Source organism: Sminthopsis crassicaudata, chromosome 1, assembly GCF_048593235.1.
Source record: "Sminthopsis crassicaudata isolate SCR6 chromosome 1, ASM4859323v1, whole genome shotgun sequence".
NCBI lineage: Eukaryota > Metazoa > Chordata > Mammalia > Dasyuromorphia > Dasyuridae > Sminthopsis > Sminthopsis crassicaudata.
Window position 1 is genome coordinate 69344623 of NC_133617.1, and position 22689 is coordinate 69367311.

General features: G+C 37.4%; 1 protein-coding gene across 3 annotated transcripts; it reads right to left on the minus strand.

The window, feature by feature from the left end:
• Positions 1-1734: 1734 nt before the first annotated feature.
• Positions 1735-20886, minus strand: CLEC17A (C-type lectin domain containing 17A). 3 transcript variants are annotated; one of them, XM_074310247.1, is made up of 11 exons: positions 20814-20886; positions 20381-20500; positions 19339-19371; positions 18330-18380; positions 18207-18251; positions 17755-17796; positions 16107-16391; positions 9579-9674; positions 8510-8661; positions 5578-5687; positions 1735-4391 (listed from the first exon to the last, which is right to left on the minus strand). In XM_074310247.1, exons 1-11 carry the CDS (start codon positions 20824-20826, stop codon positions 4259-4261), a joined length of 1080 nt encoding a protein of 359 aa, XP_074166348.1. In that variant the 5' UTR covers positions 20827-20886; the 3' UTR covers positions 1735-4258. The 3 variants fall into 3 exon arrangements, with proteins under 3 accessions (XP_074166348.1, XP_074166340.1, XP_074166358.1); XM_074310239.1 differs by having other exon boundaries at positions 20778-20875; XM_074310257.1 differs by lacking the exon at positions 5578-5687 and having other exon boundaries at positions 4298-5556; positions 20778-20876.
• Positions 20887-22689: the final 1803 nt, after the last annotated feature.

A 22689-nucleotide genomic window follows, 5' to 3' on the forward strand; every position in this document is an offset into this window, starting at 1 on the left:
GTTGAATGCACCAATTATGGGTAGGCCAGATAACTATGAACACCAAGGTCTGTCAAATCACTTTGGGTTCCATGAATGCACTTCTGGACTCATTTGTCATTCTAATTGTTTCTGTTTGTCTGCCTTACTTCCTCCCCCTGGGAACAGGGACCTCATTAGGCCATCCTTCATAACTGGGATTGCCGCCAAGGGAGCCAAGATGGAAAAAAAACATTGTTGAATCTCACCCTGGGAAAGTCACTTAACCCCAATTGCCTCAGCCAAAAAAAAAGAAAAAAGAAAAAAGAAAAAGAAAAAGGAGGGGTCACCCACCTAGTCTTTGCAATTAAAGTCAAATCAGTAAACATTTATTAAGTCCTTACTATGTGCCAAAAATTATAATAAACACTGAAAAACTAAAGGTGTTATGAAGGAGCAAGACACCTTGTTGGATCTTGGCTCTTGTTGAATTTTATTATACATGTTGGAACTTGCAAATTCTCATTGTTAGAGTCATTTGGAAGATTCAGATCCAAAAGAAAGGGAGTTCTTTGTTTCTGAGTTTATAAATCTGTTTAATGGACACTATGAATCTGTTCCATTTTCTTTTTCATTTTCTGTGAAATAAAATAAAGACATTTTGAACCAGATTTTATATTTTATACCTGGCAGGTCTTTATGGAAGCTAAAGACACCCCATTATTCACACATAGGAAATAGATTAGATGCAAGCTATATCTAAACTATATTTAAATTTCTCCAAAGCAAATTCTAAGGTGAAGGCATAACAAGCAAAAATGGAGAAATTGACCCATTTTGAAGTAAGTTCATAAGAACAGATCCAGTCTGTTTTACTCAAGGTTACTGGAAGTTCTTGGACTATTGGTTACATAAATGACCCACCTTGATCATGGTGAACCTATGATTAAATATATTTCTCTCCTATTGTGGAAAGTGGAGGATTTTCTAGATGGCCATTAGGAAATTTGGAAAACAACCATAGCCATAATACAGGCCAGACAAGTGACAAGAGCTATTTCATGGTGGCCACAGCCTGAGTTACAAAAACATTTTTCACAGGCCTCCAAATTACTGTCAATCATTGGGGGGACAATGTGTAATGTGTGGCAGTCACTGGGAGCAATGGTGGTTTTTTTGTTCTATCCACAAACAGGAGACAATGTAGGTAATAGCAACAGAAGTGGTGGTACTCTGATTGGGCTTGAGCTGCATTAATTGCTATTTTTTTCCCTTCCTCAGTTTCCATGACAACTTCTTCTTCCTCATCAGCTGTCACGTTGTAGCCAGCCACCTTTGGCTGCACAGAATCTTCTATCAACCGTAGACTAACAGGATCAATAGCAATTTCAGATAAAAATTCTAGAATGTATTATAAGGAAATGATTATGTCCTTGTCTCCCAAATAGAATATAAGTTCCCTGAACACAGGAACTCTTTTACTTTGGTCATTGTATACATTCAGTGCCTAGCACAGTGGCAGGCACATACTTGCCACTTAATAAATGTTTATTGATTGTTCACTTGCCAAGGATAAGCTTCTCAATATTAGGTATTCTAATAAAGTGATAAAGAAAGACATAAAGACTTTTGTAAGCCTAAGTACATCACTTAGTACTTCATCACTAAGTACATATGAAGTCATGTTAGGTGAAAAAAGTTAATACAAACTCATCTTTACACATGAGTTACAGGCCTAAAACATGCATATACAAAATAATGACAATCAGAAGATAATGTGACACCAAAAGAATTTAATTTCCATTGTTATTTTTCTCTTTTGAGTTAATAAACTATATTCATATGTATATGTACATAAATATATGTTATGCATATGTGTTGTTGTTCAGTTGTGTCCAGCTTTTTGTGACCCAATGTGCCATAGCACATCAGGTCTTCCTAATCCCCACTATCTCTGGACATCTTCCAAGTTCATGTTCATAGTTTCCATGACACTATCTATCCATTTATCTCTGCTATTCTCTTATCCTTTTGCCTTCCATTTTTCCCAATATCAGGGTCTTTTCCAATAAGTCTTGTCTTCTCATTATGTATTTAAACTTCAGCTTCAGTACTTGATTATCCAGTGAATAGCTTGTATTAATTTCTTTATGTAGTTACAAATTTAATCTTCTTGCCATCTAAAGGATTCTCAAACGTTTTCTCCAACACCACAATTCAAAAGTGTCAATTCTGTAACACTTAACTTTCCTTATAATCTAACTCTCAGAGCCATATATTGGTACTGAAAAAACCAGAGATTTGAGTATAAAGATCAATTTTTTTAGCATGCTGTCCAGATTTGCTATAGTTTTCCTTCTAAGAAGCAAGCATCTTTTAATTTAATGGCTGGAGTCACCATCTACAGTAATCTTTGAGCTCAATAATACAAATCTGATAGTGCTTCCATTTCTTCTTCCTCTATTTGCCAGGAAATGATGGGACCAGGAGTCAAGGTCTTAGTTTTGTTGTTGTTGTTTTACTGTCAAGCTTCAGGCCAGTGAAGTATAAATGTATACATACATGTGTGTGTATGGGTATGTGTGTGGGGAAATATATACTAAAAAAGAGGGATAGCTACAGTTATAGATATAACCATGGAGCAGCATGGAGCTGTGAAAAGAATGCTAGATTCAGAATCAAAGGATCTCAGTTGAAATCTCAACTCTACTACTTATAAAACAAATAGCCCTAACCTTAGATAACCCTAACTCTAGGGTTATCAAACCCTATCTAAGGGATTGGACTCTGTGACCTCTAAGGGACTTTTCAGCTCTAAATAAATGATCCCAATCATTTTATATTTTAAAGCCTGACAAGGCCATTGGCAATAATCCTGAGTCTGTTATAGGGGATTCACTGTGTGCAGCTGGGACATGGATATGAAGGAGGTGATCAGACCCATGATCATTGATAGATTCCCATTCTATTGCTTTGCCTGGGTAAACATAACTCAAGCCATTCCAGAATCCATTAAATGTGGTAAGAAATGTCTTTCTGGTGGAATTATGAATTGATCCAACCATTTCTGAGAGCAGTTTGGAACTATGTCCAAAGGCTATAAAACTGTACAGTTTTGTACTTTGATCCAGCAACACCACTACTGGGTCTGCCATCCAAAAAGATAATAAAAAATGGAAAAGGACCCACATATACAAAAATGTTTATTGCAGTTCTCTTTGTGGTGGCAAAGAACTGGAAATTGAGGGGATATGCATCAATTGGGGAATAGTTGAACAAATAGTGGTATATGAATGTAATGGAATACTATGTTCTATAAGAAACGGTGAGCAGCAGGTTTCAGAAGACCCTAGAAAGACTTATATGAATTGATGCTGATTGAAGTGAACAGAACCAGGTGAACATTGTACATAAAAACAACATTGTGTGAATGTTCAACTTTGATAGACTTTGTTCTTCTCAGCAATACAATTCTAAAAGACTCACAATGGAAAATGCTATCCACATTTAGAGAAAGAACTATGGAGTCTGAATGCAGATTAAAGAATATTATTTTCACTTTTCTGCTTTTTTCCCCTTTTTCATGGTTTTTCCCTTTTGTTCTTATTCTTCTTTCACAACATGACTAATATGGGGTGGGGGCAGGGGGAGAGGAAGGGGAAGAGATATCTTTCTTCACCTATCCTTCAAAGGTTGGTTCAGTTCTCCTCAGCCTCTAGAGTGGACCTAAAGAAGTCACACCAGCTCAATGACTTGGTTCAATTTTATGTTTTCCCTCATCCAAGAGACTCTATAATACCAAGAGACTTCTTTGAAGTTCAGTCCATATTGGATGAAACGGGGACTCTTGGAGTAAAGTAAACCCTTGATCTGAAAGCAACCCTAAACCCTTAGCCCAAACTCCTAGTGATGGTCTTCAACTGCATGATGGCCAAAGAAGGCATCAAGACTATGAGAACTAAGTGCTAAGGCCCAAAGTGAGCCTTTCCCCCCTACTTTGATCCTACTCACCTCATAGTGGGCTTAGCTCAGGGCTCATTGTCACATTATGGAATATTCTGACCCAAATCCTGGTCCTTGGAATTAAATTGACATCCAAGATTCTTGTTGGATATGGCTGAATCAGATATTGTAGGGAAGAAATCAGGGACCACATATTTGTCATATTAATCTGAGGCCCTTGGCAAGTAAAGACTTGGGACAGGACCATTTTCTGAAAGGGAAAGTTTCTACCCCAAATCTGAACACTCATCTTAGAAGAAAAAGCCCTGGGTCCAACCCACAATTTCACTTAAGAAAATCAACAAGTAGATTTCCCCTCACAAATCCAATATGTGGAGATATCACAAGATGCATCATTCCATTGACCATCTGGGAGCATGAAGCCACAGTCCTCATTGAATTTATTATTGGGCTCCCCTTGTTTCCAGAAGCTAAAGAAAAGAGAGAAAAGAGTAAAAACAATAAAGATATTCATGTTTAGTGACCCTAAACTTCAGAACTAAATTTTCTTGATGAACACTTCTATCATCTTCTGCTCCAACTTACTCTTTTTAGCTCTTGTCCTTCCTCTGAGAACTGCATAATTCTATCTCAGATCATTTATTCTCTCCCACTTGAGAAACACAGTGGTGGTATGATAGACTCCAGGTCAGGAATATCTGAATTCAAATCCTTAGATACTTTACTATGTGACTCCAGGCAAGTTAGTTAATATTTATCTGCTTCTGTCTCCTCCACCTCTCAGGATTTTGTAAGGATCCAAAGAGATATTTTAAGGTACTCTGCAAATCTTAAAGTGCTATATAAATACTAGTTATTAGAACTAAAAGAGATCTGTATCAGTCCAAGACTGAACAGGAACCCTCTTGTACAATACCCACAATTAATAGTAGTCATGCAGCTTTTGATGATATCCATTGGTGGAGTCTAGGAATTTCATCAGACATACCAAGATAATTCATCCCACTTTGGAGCAGTCTAATTGTTAGGAAAATTTCGCTTAATTCAAGTGGAAATCTGTCTCTCTCAAACTAATTTATTCTCCCCCCTTCTCCTCCTCCTCCTCCTCTTACTCTTTCTCCTCCCCTAATTCTCTCAAATCTTATTGCTTCTAGGAAGGATAATTTTTTTAACAGGAAGTCATTGTCAGAACTCCCCTGAATTTTGGTTGTCTTGAAAGGGTTATCCCCTTTCTATTAACCTTATTTACTAAGTATCTCCTTTGTTCCCAGCTTTGCATCATGCTCTGTCAGCAAGGATAATATTGGCTCCTCATTCTGGCATTTAAAGCCTGTCACAATCTGGCTCCAGTCTCAGTTGTATTTCTTCACATTGCTTCCCTTCAGTCAAACTACATCATTTCCCAAATGGGAAGGCAAGCCATCCCCTGAATTAATATTGCCTTCTTTAACCCTTCTGTACCTGATGCATCCTCCATCCCTGAAATGCACTTTCTATTCAACATATTGATGGACTAATCAACTTGCAAATATAAAGACTTTTTGTATATAATTTGCATTCACTTATCTGTATACTTGTTTTCCTCAAAATTCTTCTATCCACACAATCTGGCTCCATTGCAGGAGAGGTAGAAACCTTGGAGACAACAGAACTTGCCTTAAAATAAGAAAAGACCCATCCAGCCATTGCCACTTCCCTTCCACTTCTCTGTCAGTCAACCCCAGCCAATAGGTTCGGATAAAGCTTCGGGCCTCAGTCACAAAGTTCTGGAAATAGAAATCTGAATGAGCCAAGAGCCAGAGTATTGGATCAAAAGTATTGCCCTGTCTTCCCTTCCTGATGCTCTAATCACATTCATTCATTGGTTCTGTTTTAAGAGAATGCTTTTGAGAATTTCCCAAGCCAGTTTTGGACTCCCCTTAACATAGTAACTCAGCATTGCCAGCAGTGCCCTGTACACTACCTTTTACTCCTCTGTCTATATGATGGATCACAATTCCCTTGGCAGCAACTACACTGGATCCTCCAATTTATATGGTTTTGTGGTTTCTAACATGTCTCTTGACAATAACAAAAATGAACATGCTTCATTATAACTAGAAGATTGCTTTTGCAGAATCTCAGTCAAAACTAAAAGAGCTTTCAAAGATAAACAATGCTTCATCTGGTGTTCTTTCAATCTTTAAAAAACTATTTATATAACTATATTTTTAATATAATGAAATACATAATCATTTCTCATTTTATTAGGACCAGTATTTTTTCAAAAACATGTGCTGTTTGGTGTCTGAAAGACATTGCTGATAATGAGATTGAATTAAGTTTCTCTTCAATCTTCTTCAGATTCCACCCAACCTTTCAAGGAATTTAATATAAGATGGGAGAATCCCGTTGTGCTTCACACAGGCATAGGTAGAGATAAATTATTTGATTAGATAGATTAGATTAGATAGGTAATTTAAACTAGAAGTGACGTATCCAAGCAAAATTCCCCCTAGAATATCATTAGAATAAATCACTCTCATTAATTGTTAATGAATCAGATTTGATGGTTATCCTCACAACACCCACTCTTCCAAGGGTAGATAAATTGTGAGCCTAGTACCATGGCAATTGAGAGTGTCATTGACCCATTTATTGGTAATATGCTAGCATTATTAATAAAATGGTTAAATACTCAGAAATTGTCTTGAACTTTTTAAACATGACAATAATTTCCTTTGTAATGTTATTAATTTTATTTTATGCTGTTACAAACATTATTAAGAGAAGTGGTCTTAGAACATTTACAGATTGCCAAAAGAGTTTATGATATCAAAAGGTTAAGAATTCCTGATCTAGACCAATACCATCCATTTAAAAAAGAAGGCAAACAGGTCCAGATTATTCACCTGAGATCATCTTTTATTATTTCCATTCCATATCACTAGACCTCTTAAATCTCTTTAAAAGAGGATGACTTTGTAATAAGCTATTAAAGAAATCAAATACCTAAATAAAATTTGGTAACTGCTCCATTCATCATTACTAGCCATTATTTATTCCTATCTTTAATCTTATTCAAAGGTCCTGGTTAGGTTTTTCCTTTGGAATTCATCTCCTTTCCCTGAATAAAGAATGAAGACTCTTCCCAAGGTTCTGTGACTTCAAAAAAAGTTTTTATCAAAAGCCTTTTACTTATGGTTTTTAACTACCAATGAGTTTCCATCTTTTCTTTTCTTTTTAATTAACCTCAGAAGGCATCTAAAAGATAGTAACTCTGGTTCCCATAATACTTTAAGGTTTACGAAATATTTTCTTCACAACTATCCCATCAGAATTTAAGAACCACGATTGAAGTTCTGGGTTATGACTCCAAACCTAAAGGTCTTTCTTTTACTTTTTTTTTTCCTTAACAAGGAGTTAATTAGTACTTACTATCTTCCAGGCGTGTGCTAAGGATTTGACAAATATTACTTCATTTTATCCTCATGACTTTAAAAGATTGATTATTATCCCCTTTTTTTACAGATAAGGAAACTGAAATAATAGTTAAGTGACTTGCCTTGGGTCATAGCTGGTAAATATATAAGGCTAGATTTAAACATAAGCCTTCCTAGTTTCAATGCTTTATTCATTATGCTGCTTTACTGAGGAAGCATGGGGGACTTGATGGGGTGAATGGACTCCAGCAAAAAAAAAAAATATATATATATATATATATATATATATATATATATATATATATATATATATACACATATACATATATATGTATATATATATATATATAGTGTGAGTATGTATGTATGTGTATATACATATATACATATACACTATATATAGTATCTAAGTGAACCCCTATAAAGAACAAATTGATCAGATGTAATTATCTTGCATGAACAGAATTATATATAGACAGAGCTATCCTGTACTGACACACACTATGACCTCATACAATATGGAGGTTAAGCTATAGACCTCACCTCCCAGGCTATCTTGTATAAACAGGACAACTATGGCCATGGGTAATGCACACAATTAGCAAAGTTAGCACACTTTGCTCTAAGTCCTTTCTCCTAAAAGGTCCCACCCTTCCCCTTGTTAATTGTGAGTTCCACTAGAGAACTTATGGCAGCATAATAAAGCTTGATTTGAAGATGGCTTAAGTCTATGCCTTCTTTCTGGAAACTCCCCATCTTCATGACTTCTTGTACCTCATCAGACCCAGACAAGATCTGGGCTTGAATCCCCCATCTGACATTCATGGGGGACACTAGGCAAATCACTTAACTTCTTTAAGCCTCAATTTCCCTACTTGTAAAATTGGAATAATGGTAGCCTCAGGTAGTTTTGGGGCTCAAAAAAGATTTTTGTTGTTATTTTTCAGTCCTATTCAGTTTTGGGCTAGGCAGATGAATTAGCTTGTCCAGAATCACCCAATCAATAAGGGTCAGAACAAAAACTGAAATCCCCATCTGGTGACTCCCAATCCAGAATTTGTTTCACTACATCAGTATATATACACGCCCCTGGAGAATCAAAAGGTCTGGTCTCTACCTAAAATACTTCCCTCTTCCCAACTACCCCAGCCCCTGGAAAGCCTCACCTGTTCCTCAGTGCTGCTGATGATAACCAGATGAGAGTAATTCTCTAAGCAAAATATACTGGCAGCATCCCAACTCTTGGTTATCGTAGAGAAGAAGTAGCAGCTGTTCCCAAAAAGGAGCCAATTCTTTGGACAGGACTTTCTGGTACAGTCTGGAGGACAAGATGATGCTGTCTAGGTCATTCTTGAACCCCAGACATACTGATACTCTGGTATTAGTAACAGCACCAGAGGATTTAGGGTGAGGAGGGTCCTTAAAGAAGAAATTGTCTAATTGTTGGGCCATGGGGAGGGGTCATGCTGTCATCTCTGAAAGAGCTCACGTTCACATGGTCTACAACCCAAGTAAGGGCACTTATTGTATTTGGAGTGATGCACCTTCAGGCTGTTCTCCTCAAGGGAGGCAGCAACTACCCAGCAGAGTAAGGTGAGGGCTGATATTGAGAAGGGAGAGTGAGAAAGAACAGGAGAATTGGGCAACACAGAAAAAATTGGATAATCTCAGATTAGATGAACATGGGAAAAAATCTCTGTGAATAGATATATTTCAGATAGGATACACATGGGAAAATGCTTTTGTTCTAATGAAGTCAGAGATACAAAGAGGGGAGAGGAAGAAGAAGAAGAGAGGGAGGGAAAGAGGGAGAGAGACAGAGAGGGAGAGAGGGAAGGTGGGAAAGAGAAAGAGAAACAGGGAGAGAAAGAGAAATAAAAAGAGAGGGCGGAGAGAGAGGGAGGAAGAAAAAGAGATGGAGAGAGAGAATCAGGTATTGTAACTAGATGTTCATGGAAAAAAGGTAAAAAAAGTCATTTTGTTCTAATAAAGTCCATGAGAGACAGAGTCAGGTATTAGGCTGGGAGAGCAGCTAAGATTCCTTATTTTACAGATGCAGAAATAGAAGCCCAAAGAAGTAAAAGGACCTTGTCCAAGATCACACAATTAATAAGATTCTGAACCCAAATGCAGCGCCTCTGACCCCTAATCCAGCATTCTTTCTTCTATATCACAATGCTTTCATGCTCCCATCTCTTTTTCCCCCTTAAGATGGTCTCAGCAATCTTTTCTCACCAATTTTATCTCGAAGTTTAGTTATGGTTTGGTTGGTGTCATCTCGGATTTGATCAATGTACTTCCTTAGTCCAGCCAGATCTCTTGGTCCAGTCACTAAAAATATGGACAACATTCTGATGAGCAAAGTTTCATATCAAAAACTTTGCACTCCCTTTTTGCCATCTCCACAAAAGACAACAGATCTCCATCTAGCTCCTTCAAACCCAGTTTTGCTCACTCTCATGGCTTCATATCCTTTTACATAATAATCGTCACCCTCATCTCTATAGCACCATAGAGTTTATAAGATACCTTATGTCTCTCTTTTTTACTTAATAGTATTTTGTTTTTTTCCAATTATATGTAAAGATAGTCTTCAATATTCATCTTTGTAAGATTTTGAGTTCCAAACTTTTTTTCTCTCCTCCCCTTTCCTCCCCTCTCCCCAAGTCATCAGGCAATCTAATATAGTTTATACCTGTACAATCACTTTAAACATATTTCCATATTAGTAATGTTGCAAAAGAAAAATCAGAACAAAAGGGAAAAATCACAAGAAAAAAGGCAAACAACAAAAAAAGGTGAAAATAGTATGCTTCAACCTTCATTCAGTCTCCACAGTTCTTTCTCTGGATTTGGACAGCACTTTCCATCCAAAGTCTAGGGAATTGTCTTGAATCTGTATTGCTGAGAATAGCTAAGTCTATCTTAGTTGATCATCACACAATTTTGCTGTTACTGTGTAAATGTTTTCCTGATTCTGCTCACTTCTTTCAATATCAGTTCATGTAAGTCTTCCCAGGCTTTTCTGAAACCAGCTTGCTCATCATTTCTTATAGAACAATAATATTCCATTATACTTATATACCACAACTTATTCCCCAATTGATCCTCTCACTTTCCAATTCCTTGCCACCATAAAAAGAGCTACTACAAACATTTTTGCATAGGTAGGACCTTCCCCTTCTTTTATGATCTCTTTGGGGTATAGACCCAGTAGTGAGTCTTCTGGATCAGAGGGTATGCAGAGTTTTGTAGTCCTTTGGACATAGTTCCAAATTGCTCTACAGAATGGCTGGCTTAGTTCACAACTCCACCAACAATGCACAGACATCTTTTATCTCTAATCTCACATGAACTTCACATTTTTTTGGTGAGGCTTGTAATGTATTCCAAAAGCACAGAATGGTTGGAAAAAACAAGAGAACTCAGTGATCAGTCTAATACACACATGGAAAAAAAATCCTCACTTTAACATGACTGACATCTGACTTCTGTTGGAAGACCCTGCAGAAAAAAGGGAAAGCAATCCAAGGCAATCCATCCATTTTTGTAGATCTCTAAAATGTTAGAAGTTTTTCTTGACATTGTGCCCAAAACTATCTCTTGGCCACTTCTACCCACTGCCCTTGTTTCCATCCTCTGGGAGGGGCAGAATGTGCTTAATCCATATTCTACATTACAGCTATTCAAATTCTATTTTCATTCATGTCTCCCCAGATCTTGTCTGTTCCAGGTTATTCATCCCCAATTTCTTCAAGTGATTCTCATATGAGGAAGCCTTTCAGGCTCTTCACTAATCTCCTGGCTGCCCTCTTCTGGACATTTTCTGCCTTATCAATGTCCTTCCTAACCTGTAGCAACTAGAACTGAATACAATACTGTCCAATCCCTCTCTAATGCAACCCAAAAGCATATAGTCTTTTCTGATTGCTAAATCATAACTACCTTGAAATCCATTAATGCCACCCAAAAAGTCTTTTCAGACAAACTGCAATCCAGTCATATCTCCTCAACTCTCAACTTAGTTGATTTTCTGAACCCAAGAATAATTGATCTTTACAGAATTTGATACTATCAGATTCAGCCTAATGCTCTAATAGATATCTAATATATATGCTCTAGTTCAGCAGTTGTCAGTGTGGTCCATGGACTTCTGGGAGTCCTTGAGATCTTTTCAGGAGACCTATAAGGTCAAACCTATTTTCATATGTTATTTGCCTTTTTCACTCTCACTGTCTTAAGGAAATGCGATCAGTGAATTTAAAATGTAACTACCAACAAAAAGATTGAGTTAATATTGCATTTATAGAATTAACTTCTCAAGTTCAAAGAAGAATATCCATAATTATCTGAAATGGCTTTTAGAAATACTCCTCTCTTTTCCAACTACATACCTGATGAGGCTGAATTTTCTTCACATACTTTAGCTATCACAATAATTTGAATGCAGAATTGATTTGAAAACCTAGCTTTTATTAAGCAGTCATGAAAGAGAATTACAAAAAAAATGTAAATCAATTTCACTCTTCTCAATAAGTTCTTTTTTTAGAAAATATAATTATTTTTCATTTTAAAATGTTATTTTAACATATTGGATTTTTATCATTATTTTAAATGAACTAATTTTTAAATTTAGCTATTTCAATTTCTACATGACAAATAGTGATAGATATATCCCACATAAACAAAAGTTCTTTGGGGAGGTTCTTTAATTTTTTTTAAGTATAAATGGGTTCTAATACTAAAAGGTCTGTTAACTACTGCTCTAGCCAGTCAGGAATGCCTCTGTCATACAAGGTATGATCTCTCTCATCAAAGGCAAGTCTCTCAAACTTGTCATCTGAAAATTTGATGAGCAGGACATCTAACCTATTTTGTAAATGAAGAAACTTAAGACTGATTAAGCAGTTTCCTGAAGGCCACAGAGCTAATACAGTACATAGTCAGAATTCTGATTCAAGTTTCCCAAATCCCAAGTCCAATGGTTTTCCATTATATCCACACTGAAGAATCCACATTTTCCTTCTTGTGGCACATGGGAACTGAATATATGAATATATTTCTGGGTCTGGAGTCAGGGAGACCTAAATCCAAATTCCATCCTTACATACTTATTAGTCGTGACCCTGAACCATTCACCTCACCTCTGTCTGCCTCAGTTTCTTCAACTGCAAAATGGAGTTAATAATAGCACCTGCCTCTCAGAGATGGATTAAATGAAATATTTGTAAACTGCTTAATGCATTGCCTGACACATAGCAATAAATGCTTTTTTCTTCCTTTCTTCCTTCCTTCTCCGAACCTTGTTTTTCTCTCAGTCTTCACCAGTTCTATGAGAAGAAAAGTCATTCATCATCTTTCCCATTTTTAAAATATCAATGTTAGTAGCTTTTGTTTTTCTCTCTCCCTTATTTCTCATGCCCAATTAGATCCCAAGTCCTATGAACTCCCTTCTCATTTTTATCCCCCTTTCTCCTCAAAGTCACAAACCTAGTTACTAACCTTCACAAGCCAACTACACAATAATCTCCTAATTGTTACCAGAAGTTGAATCCAATCTCACTTCCTTTTGGTTCTTCCTACCTTCACTAGCCTTTATAATCTAACCTTTATAATGCTCTGGAATAATCTTCCTTATACTTAAATGAACTCAAGTTACTCCTTTTCCTAAAATTCTTCAATGGCTCCCCACTGCTTTGCAAGTAAAGGTCAGACTGCTCTGGGATTTACAGTCTGTCCCCAATCTGCCATTTTAGCCTTCCCAAGATTGTTATGAGAATCAAATGAGACAATGTTTTAAAATCACTTATCGCAATGCATAATAAGTGGTACATATTTGTTCTTGTTTCATTATTTTAGTCATGTCCAACTCTTTTTGACCCCTTTTGGGAGTCACTGCAGTGATTTGCCATTTCTATGTCCAGCTCATTTTACACGTGAGAAAATGAGTTAGACAAGGTTAAGTGACTTGCCCAAGGTCACAGAACTAGAAGCTGGATTTGAACTCATGAAGATGAGTTCCTGATTCCAAGTCCAGTGCTCTATCCACCGCATCACCTAGCTGCCCATGATACATATTGGGCATTTCAAAAATGCTTATGTCCTTCCTTTCTTTTCTCACATTATCCCAGCCTTAACTCCAGCCAAATTCTTTCCCTCCAAACACACTCTATACTCTTCCACTTCTTTGCCTTTGTTAATAATTCCCTGCTTCCCAATCTTCACCTTTAACTAGCAGTTATCCTTTAAAGGTCAACTCAAATACCATCTCCTCCAAGGAGCAATGTTTCCTATACACACATATCAACTTTGTTTTGCCCCTCTCACTGGCATTTATCATATGATTAAACTTTGGGTTGTGACCCTACAAGGGGTCAAGTAACTGAAAGTAGAAGTCAGAAGGTCAAAATGACCAGTGGAGCAACTGAACTTCCTTCCTCCTGATAAACCACTCAATCAAGACCCAGAGAATAGAAGTCCAGAGTTAAGCTTCTTAGACACTCTATAAACCTAGATGGAAGTGGGATGGAGGCAACAGAAGGAAAGTCTGAAGTCACTTCCATCCCTTCAGTCATTCAAGTTCAAAACCTAAGGGTTATCTCAACTCTTTCCATTCCTTCAGATCTATAACTAGTTAGCTGCCAAATTTCCTCGATTCTGCTCCCATTTTTCCTGTCTTTTTCTCTCCATCACACAGTCACCATCCTAGTTCATCTGAACTGCTGCAATAGCAAACCCTTAGGAATCCCTGCCTCATGTCTTTCTAATCTATCTTTCGTGTAGCTGCCAAAGTAGTATTTCTAAAGCATAAGTTCTCAACCATCTCATTCTGCCCAATAAATCCCAACAGCTCCCTATTATATCTACAACCAAATATAGATTCTTCTGCTTGGCCTCTAAAGCTCTTTACAACTTAATTTCAACCTAATTTTCTAATTTTGTTACACATTACATCCTTTCACCCATTATAATCTAATCAAACTGATCTTCCCTTTGTTTCTCCATCATGGTAGTTTATTTCTATCTCCATAATTTTGCATAGACCATGCCTGGAATGAACTGTCTCCTCACATCCACTTCTTAGAATTCCTTAGTTCAAATATCACCTAAAAATACCTTTATCTGAAAGCTTTTTCTGATCCCTCCCCATTTCTACTTCTGTCTCTTGCCCTCCCTTTACCACTAATACCATCCTCTTCAAAAAAAATTATCTGATATCTATTTTGTATATATCTGTTTATGTCACCTAATATCAACTTTATATGTTTCTACATATCATACATGCTGTCTTCCCCTACAGAATATAAACTCCTTGAAGACAGAGGTTGTTTCCTTAATGTCTTTATATGCCCATTGCTTATCATGGTACCTGATTTATAATGCATACTTAAGAAATCCTTAGTGACCAATTGCCTGCTTGATTCATGATTATGGATTATCTACTACATCTGTTGAAAGATTGCTATCTTCAGTTCTTCTAATATCATCTGATCTAGGGAAAAAAACTATATAAATTCCTACTCATTACAGAATTTGGAATAGAAGACCTGTGTCAGACTACCAAAGGAATCCATCAGTGACACATACACAAAAGCTTGCTCTAGCTTGTCAATGTCTTTCCTAAAACAAGCCCCAAACTGAACACAACATTCCAAATAAAACCAGAACTATCAATTTCCTTATTCTGGACCCCTCACCTCTTTTAAAGCACCATAGGATAGAGAAGGCATTTTTGGCTATCAAATCACACTTGATGACTTATATTAAACTTGCCTTCTACTAAAATCACCAGATATTTTTTTCAGGAAAAAAACCTGTTATCTAGCTGTAATTCCCCCATCCTTTGTGAGACTAATTTCTTGAATCCAAAGTATATAATTTTACATTTATCCCTAATGAAAAGGATCTCATTCATTTTGGCCTACTGTTAAATTTGTATCTCAGAGAATTTTAAAGACTAAATGTGGGTCAAAGAATAGTTTTTTAACTTCTTGTCATTATTTGCTTGTGGTTTTTTTTCTTTCTCATGGTTTTTTTTTACTTTTGATTTGATGTCATAGCATGACGAATATGGAAATATTTTGAAGAATTGCACATGTTTAACCTATATCAGATTACTTGCTGTCTTGGGGAAGGGGGAAGAAGAAGAGAGGGAGAAAATTTTGGAACACAAGGTTTTGTAAAGGTGAATGTTGAAAACTTATCTTTGCATGTATTTGGAAAAATAAAATACTATTTAAAAAAAGAATCAAATAAAAAATTAGATGAAAAAAAAATTTTGTATCTCAGTTCTGGCATTCAGTGGATTGGCTGTCCCTTCCTAGTTTCGTCCAACTCAGTAAGCATGCTAACCATGCCTTCATCCAAATCATTTATAAAAATTTGGGCCTACAATTCCATGATAAAAATAACATAGGATCCTGTGATTTGAAGCCAAAAATGATTTTAAAGATTATCATTTTAGCCAAAATTACACAGACGCAAAGTAAAGAGACAAGAGTCAAGTTTAAATCTTATGATTCCATATCTAATCCTTTCCCTCCTAAACCACAAATTTGTTTCTGAGCCTCAGTTTCCATATTTATAAAACTGGGTTATTGGCATTTATTCTATCTACCCCACAAAGCTATTGGAAGAAAAGCATTTCATAAGCCAATGTTCTCTACCTCCCTTGACTCTTACATTCTTCTCTGCTTCTCTAGAATGAGACTAGTTCCCTTGTTTTGCATTCAGTCAGCTCTCCATGTTACAAAACATACTCACACTTCATCAAGGTCACAGCAAGGCTTGTCACTCCCAGAAGCAATGATATCCCCACCAATACGCAAAGACATACTGCCATTTTCTCCTTCCGACTGAACTGGGAGATCTTTCTTTTCTGGTTGGACTCAAGCATCTGGGTGAGTTGGAATCCTTGGCTGAGCTGGGGTACCTGATTGAATTGCAACCCTTGATTGGACTGGATCATTTGACTGGGCTGGGGCATCTGGAGGAGCTGGGATACCTGGCTGGGCTGAAACTCCTGCATGGGCTGGGGATTGGGAGCAGCTGTAAAGAGCAAAAAACACCAAAACTTGACACAAAGGAGAAATATGATTCCTCAAACCTTTCCTGAAAAGAGAAGGGAGGAATCATATGATCATATTTATTCCAGAGATAGAAAAGACCTTAGAGACCATCTGATGCAGGATTTCTTAACCTGGGGTCCATAGATTCCAACAGCCCTGTGGATAGATTTCAGGGAATCTGTGCACTTAGATTTTTTTAAAATTATACTTTATTTTTACTGAATTCTAAGTGAAAGTTGGTACTTTCTTTAATTATTTTTTTAAAAATACACAGGAGGGCACAATGAATAGAGCACCAGCCCTGAAGTCAGGAGGACATGAATTGAAATCTGGCTTCAGACACTTGACACTTCTTAGCTGTGTGATTGTGGGCAAGTCACTTAACTCCAATTGCCTCAGTAAAAAGTAAATAATAATAATAATAATAATATACACAATATCATACATTATATGAAAAAGGATCCCCAGGTTTCACTAGGTGTCAGAACAGCCAAAAAAAAAAAAAAAAAAAGTTGAAAACTCTTATTTGCAAATGAGAAAACTGTAGTCCAAAGAGTTTAAAGAGGTTTCCCTTAGTCATGACATGGATAAGATACCAGAACACAAATGGGTTTAAAAAGAATGTTTGACAGAAGCAAAAGAATGATATGCAGTGACTACACCATAATGAAAACATCACCTCAAGGCAGCTGGACTCAAAATTTTAAATGCAACGAACCATTTTGCTTCTAGAAAACAGATGACATGACATACATCCCTCCTCTTAAGGGAGAAGTGAGATTACAGCCACAAGATTTGGGCTACATTGTCAGGCTTAGTTGCTTTGAAGGTTACTTACATTTCACTGATTCTCTGTTGTAAGGGAAAATCCAATGGGTTTGAATTGATGAGAAGAAATGAATTTTTTTTTCAGGCATAATTTTTTTGAATGAAATGTGGAAAGAAATGAGAGTTTGGGAGAGGGAGGTCCTGAACTAATGACTCAAAATGCTCCAACGATATAATATCCTTCCCAAGCAAAAGGGATCCTAAGAGCATCTCTTTCTAGGGAATGACAATTTAGCAGAAAAGGGCAATGACAAGAGCTCTCCTTTCTTGATTCTGCAGCTAGTCTCTGAGGTTCTATAGCTAAGTCAGCTTTGACTAATACATTTGGCCATTCCTTCATTCAATAAACATTTACTAAGCTTCCACACTGTATTCCAGATAATAGTTCATGACTAAGAAAATTGCACTTGATTTCTACTAGGACCCTTGAGTTTTATGTGTTGGGGAAACTCAGGGACTTCAGGTGCCAAGTCTTCTGAATGTGGAACAGAGTCCATCAGGAAATTAGGACTCACCCATCTGGACTAGTTGATAGGCAGAGGAGTTCAGGTGCAAGCCTATGAAAGAGAAAAGTTCATTCAGATGACTGTGTCACCCAAGAAAGCAAACCCACACTAAATCCCACCTGCCCCCCTCCAAACTTTGATTATAGATTTAGAACTAGAAAGTCTAAACTCCGCTTTTACAAATGAGAAAACTCAGTCCCAGATAAATTAAATGGCTTGCCCATGGTCCCACAGGAAGAATCTAAGAAAGGATTTAAATCCAAATCTTCCTGATTCTGAAGCCAGTTATAATGACCATAACATGCTACTTCTTGATCAGAATGGACAGAACACAGGGAAGAGAGGGTTCTAAAGTGAGGCCAGGGAAGAGCCTAAGGGTAGGGGGGAAAGGCAGGAAAGGCCTCAAGGGTGTTTCTGATACTTATATACTATACTTCTCTGCAGAGACCATTGAGACTTACCCATCTGGGGAAGTGTGGGACAGTTCACAACCGCAGGACCCAAGCCTAGAAAAAAGAAAGTTACCTGGGACAAAGCTTTAGGTGGAAGAGAAGAAGGGGGGAAAAAGTGGGTCACAGTCTCACCTGCTGCTTGTGGGGACTTGCTGGGAAGTTCTGGTTTCATTATTCTCTTCCCTGGGCAAAAGAGAGACAGATAATAATAAAATCTGTGAGCTGAAAGAGCACTCAGACCACTAGTCTCATCTACGCATAAGCAATATCCTCTACAGCAAGACTTCTTAAACTTTTTCTACTCGTGATCCCTTTTCACCAGAGAAATTTTTAAATGACCCTAGGTATATAAATATAAAATAGGTATTCAAATCAAACATTTACTGATAATAAAGCATAAATCAATTTATTTTAAGGCAAGGATATATAATTTTACCATTTATTAAAGATGAAAGCAAGTTTGCATACTAATGAGATGAATGTGCTTGCTTATATTTACATAAGCAATTAAATCTTGGTGGAATATTTGATACCTTTTACTGTTGCCACATTATTGTGATCCTCATATGGGATTTTGACCCAGAGTTTAAGAAATTTTGCTCTACAACAAGCTCTCCAACCTCCTCTTGAATACTTCCAGTGATGGAGAACTGACTTTCTCTTGAGGCTGTCTGTCCTATTATTAAATAGCTTTCATTGACAGGAAGTACTTTTTATATGAAACCAAAATCTGTAACCTCAGACCATTGCACCTGATTCTGTCCTTTTGGGCTAAGCAGAATCTTTATCACTCTTTCATACAAGAGCCTGTGAATTCTTTTTCTTTTCTTTTCTTTTCTTTTCTTTTTTTTTAACTTGTGAATTCTTGAACACAATGATCATGTTTTCACTAAATTTTCTGTTCTATAAGATAGCAACTCTTTTTGGTGGTAATTCTTATCTTGGATGTGGATACCTTCTAACTCTAAAATTCTGTGATTCTTTGATTCTATGAAATGATTATATAGTTTGGTCTCAAGTTCTTTCTTTGGGAATCAAGAAACCAGGACCATTCCCCTTCTGCTTATCTTGTGTCAGTCAAGTCTTTGCTGAGTTCCTGAACCCTACCCCCATTCCCAAAACATTTCCCAAATCAGCTCACCTGCTCGGGGAGGTCTTGGGGGAACTATTGAACCTAAGGGAGACAGTATAAAGTTATTAGTTTGTCATTTAAGAGGCATCCAAATGGAGAAGTAACTAAAATTTGGAATCAAAAAGACTCGAATTCAAACCCTGTCTCAGACATTTATTAGCTATGTGATCCTAGACAAGTCATTTTACCTCTTTTGATTTCTATTTCCTCATCTGTAAAATGAGAGATTGAATTTGGTGTCCCCTATGGTCTCTTTCAGTTCTAACTCTATATAACAATTTGATTTGATCTACCTTCCTACTAGCTTATTACTTCTTCATTTCCTTTTCCTCAGAGTAGAATTCTCTATTCCCTAAATCAGCTATATCAAACAGGGGGGAGGAAGGGGAAAGCCACCTATGACACTTAAGACAGGTGTCATATATGGCCCAACCAAATTAAAATGTAATTGGAAAATATTTAGCAGAATAAATAAAATTTTAATAAGACTTAGATAACATTACACTTTGAAACTCAGTCAATATGTAGCCCACCAGAACCCTTATGTACAGATTACTGTCCCCCATTTCTGTTTGAGATTGACACCACTGCCCTAGGCCAGCCTCTGCAAGCTTCCTCTGGCTCCAAGACCAAGTATCCAGAGCCAGATCTCCAAAAAGTCTGCCCACTAATGTGAGCAGTAGTGTGGTAGGGAGCCAGGAGCCAAGACTAGAGAGGGGTCTTTGGGTATACCTTTCTCCCTGGGGGTACATGGAGGCCCAACCCACAAAGATTTCCTCTCCCATTCTCTGATCAGTCCTCACTGGTCACTTAATGGAAGAGAAAATTAAGGACTTAAAATCAGATCCCAGCTCTGATAGATCCTGACTTTAGGAATGGGGCCAATTTCTTCCCCTTTCTGGACATAATTTCCCATCTCTAAAGTGAAGGAGTCAGACTAGTTGATTTCCAAGGTCTCTGCTAAGCCTAAATTATCTAATTCACTGACAATTGAGGCTGGGATAGGATGGTGAGAAGTCTTCCTTTAAGACAGTACCCTTGTATTCCTTACCTCTTAGCCATCCCAATCTGCTACCTGGACGTGGAAACTTCCTGGTCCCTGGCTCAGGAGGAAGGTCTTCAGTTGGAGCCATGTTCTCATAATCATCCCCTTCTGTGCTCTCAGTTACTCCTTCCAGAAAAAAAAAAAAAAGTTTCCACTCATGAATATTGCTCCTCTGACAGCCAGAACAGATGTGACATAACAGCGCTCCAAACTCCCACATCAACTTTTGTCATTTCCAACTTCCCCTCCAAACACTCCTCCCTAGTACCCATCTCCAGGTTCCCCTTTTGCCCCATAACCCCATTTCAGATGAAGGCAATATATAATCTGAACTATTGACATAATACCTCCCACAACCACCGTGTCCCCTAACCTCCAGACAAAACCTGCCTGAAAATCATACCTGCTTGTTCCCTGAACAGGAAATTTTTATACATACTAGGGAAAGACATCACTGTCTACAGCCAGGAAGGAGAGGAGCCGGGATACCTCTGCTGCTCAGTTCTTGAGTCATTCAGACTCAAGTCTCACCCTCCCCACCTTCCGGTTCCCCTATAACCACATACTAAGACCCACCTTTTCTCAGTTCCCTCTTTGTCACAAGGGGCAAGAACATGCAAATCCAGTCCCCTGCTAGCCATCCTACATGTAGGTATTCAATAATCTAGGATCCCAGGGGGAAACTGGGGAACCCAGAGCTGAACATCTGTAGTCAGAGGACCTGAGTTGGACCCCAGCTCTGCTTTTTGCTACCTGTGTGACTTCAAATAAAGCACTTCAACTCTCTGGGATTCATTGTCCTCCCCTATGTCAGGTGGCCATTGAGTTGGCATTTATTAAGCATCTACTATGTGCCAGTACTGTACTAAACAAAATCTTTGCTTTCAATGAATTCCCAAATTCCCAATCTTAATTGGGAAGGCTCTAAAATAAAGGGAGACTGGGAAGGACTTCCTACAAAAAGGACTTTTGCTGAGACTTATGAAAAGCCAAAGAAGCCAGGCAGTGAGAAGAAAGAAAAGAATTTTAAATTTGGGGACAGCCAATAAAAACATTCAAAGTCATGACCTGAAATGTCATATATAAGGAGCTCACAGTTACAGAATGGCAAATTCCCTACTGAAGACTGAAAAGAAAGGAAAAGACAAAGTTATAAAGGGTTTTAAAAACCAAACAGGATTTTACATTCTATCCTGGAGGATAGAGAGATAGAGATAAGAGAACCACAGTTTATTGAATGGAGGAGATGAAGAGTAATATGATACTTTTATTAACTTTAGTAATGAAAAAATCAATTTTACAGCAGAGAGGAGGATGGACTGGAGTAAGGAGAGACTTGTGAAAAGAAGACCAATCATCAGGCTGTTGCAATAATCCAGGTATGAATTTATGAGCGTATACACCAGGGTGATTGAAGAGTTAGAAAAGTGAAGGAACCAAAGAAAAGAGATTTTAAGAAAGTAAAGACAATAAGAATTCATCACAGATGGATATGGGAAGGAGGGAGTGAGAAAGAGTGGGGATTCAAGAATGACTCCTAAGTTGTAAGCTTCACTGACTGGAAGGACAGTGATACCTTTGACAATACTAGGGAAGTTAAGGAAAGGGGAAAATTGGGGAAGAAGGGAAAGATAACAAGTTCAGTTTTAAATATGTTGCATTTACAATATCTATAGGACATCCAGTTCCAGATGTTTAATAGGTAGTTGAAGATCCACTATCTCCTGGAGATTGGCAGAGAGGTCAGGGCTAGAGAAGTAGATCTAAGAATCTTCTGAATATAGATGATAATTGAAACTATGGGAGTTAACAAGATCACCAAGTGAAGTGTACAATGTACACAAACATAATGTACAGTGAAAAGAGATGAGGGTCCTAGGCAGGGCTTGAGGAACCTTTATAATTAATAGGTCCAGCAAAAATGAAGATCCAAAAAAGGAAACAGAAGAGTGGTCAGACAGGAGAATCAGGAGACCCAACAGTGTTATGAAAAGAGAATATCAAGAAGAAGGGGGACTGACAATATAAAAGGTTACAGAGAGATCAGGAGGAATGAGAACTGAGAAAAAGCCATAAAGTTGGTCTATTAAGAGATCTGGTAACTTTGGAGAGAATTGTTTCAATTGACTGATGATGTCAGAAAACAGACTGTTAAAGTTAAGAAGAAAGAGAGGAAAAAAAGTGGATGGTCTTTGTGAAGAGTTAAGCCACAAAAGGGGAAAGAGATATACAAGTATAGCTAGTGGGTATGAAGAGATCAAGTGAAGGATTTTTTTGAAGATGAAGGATGTAAGCAGTAAGGAAGCCAATAGGCT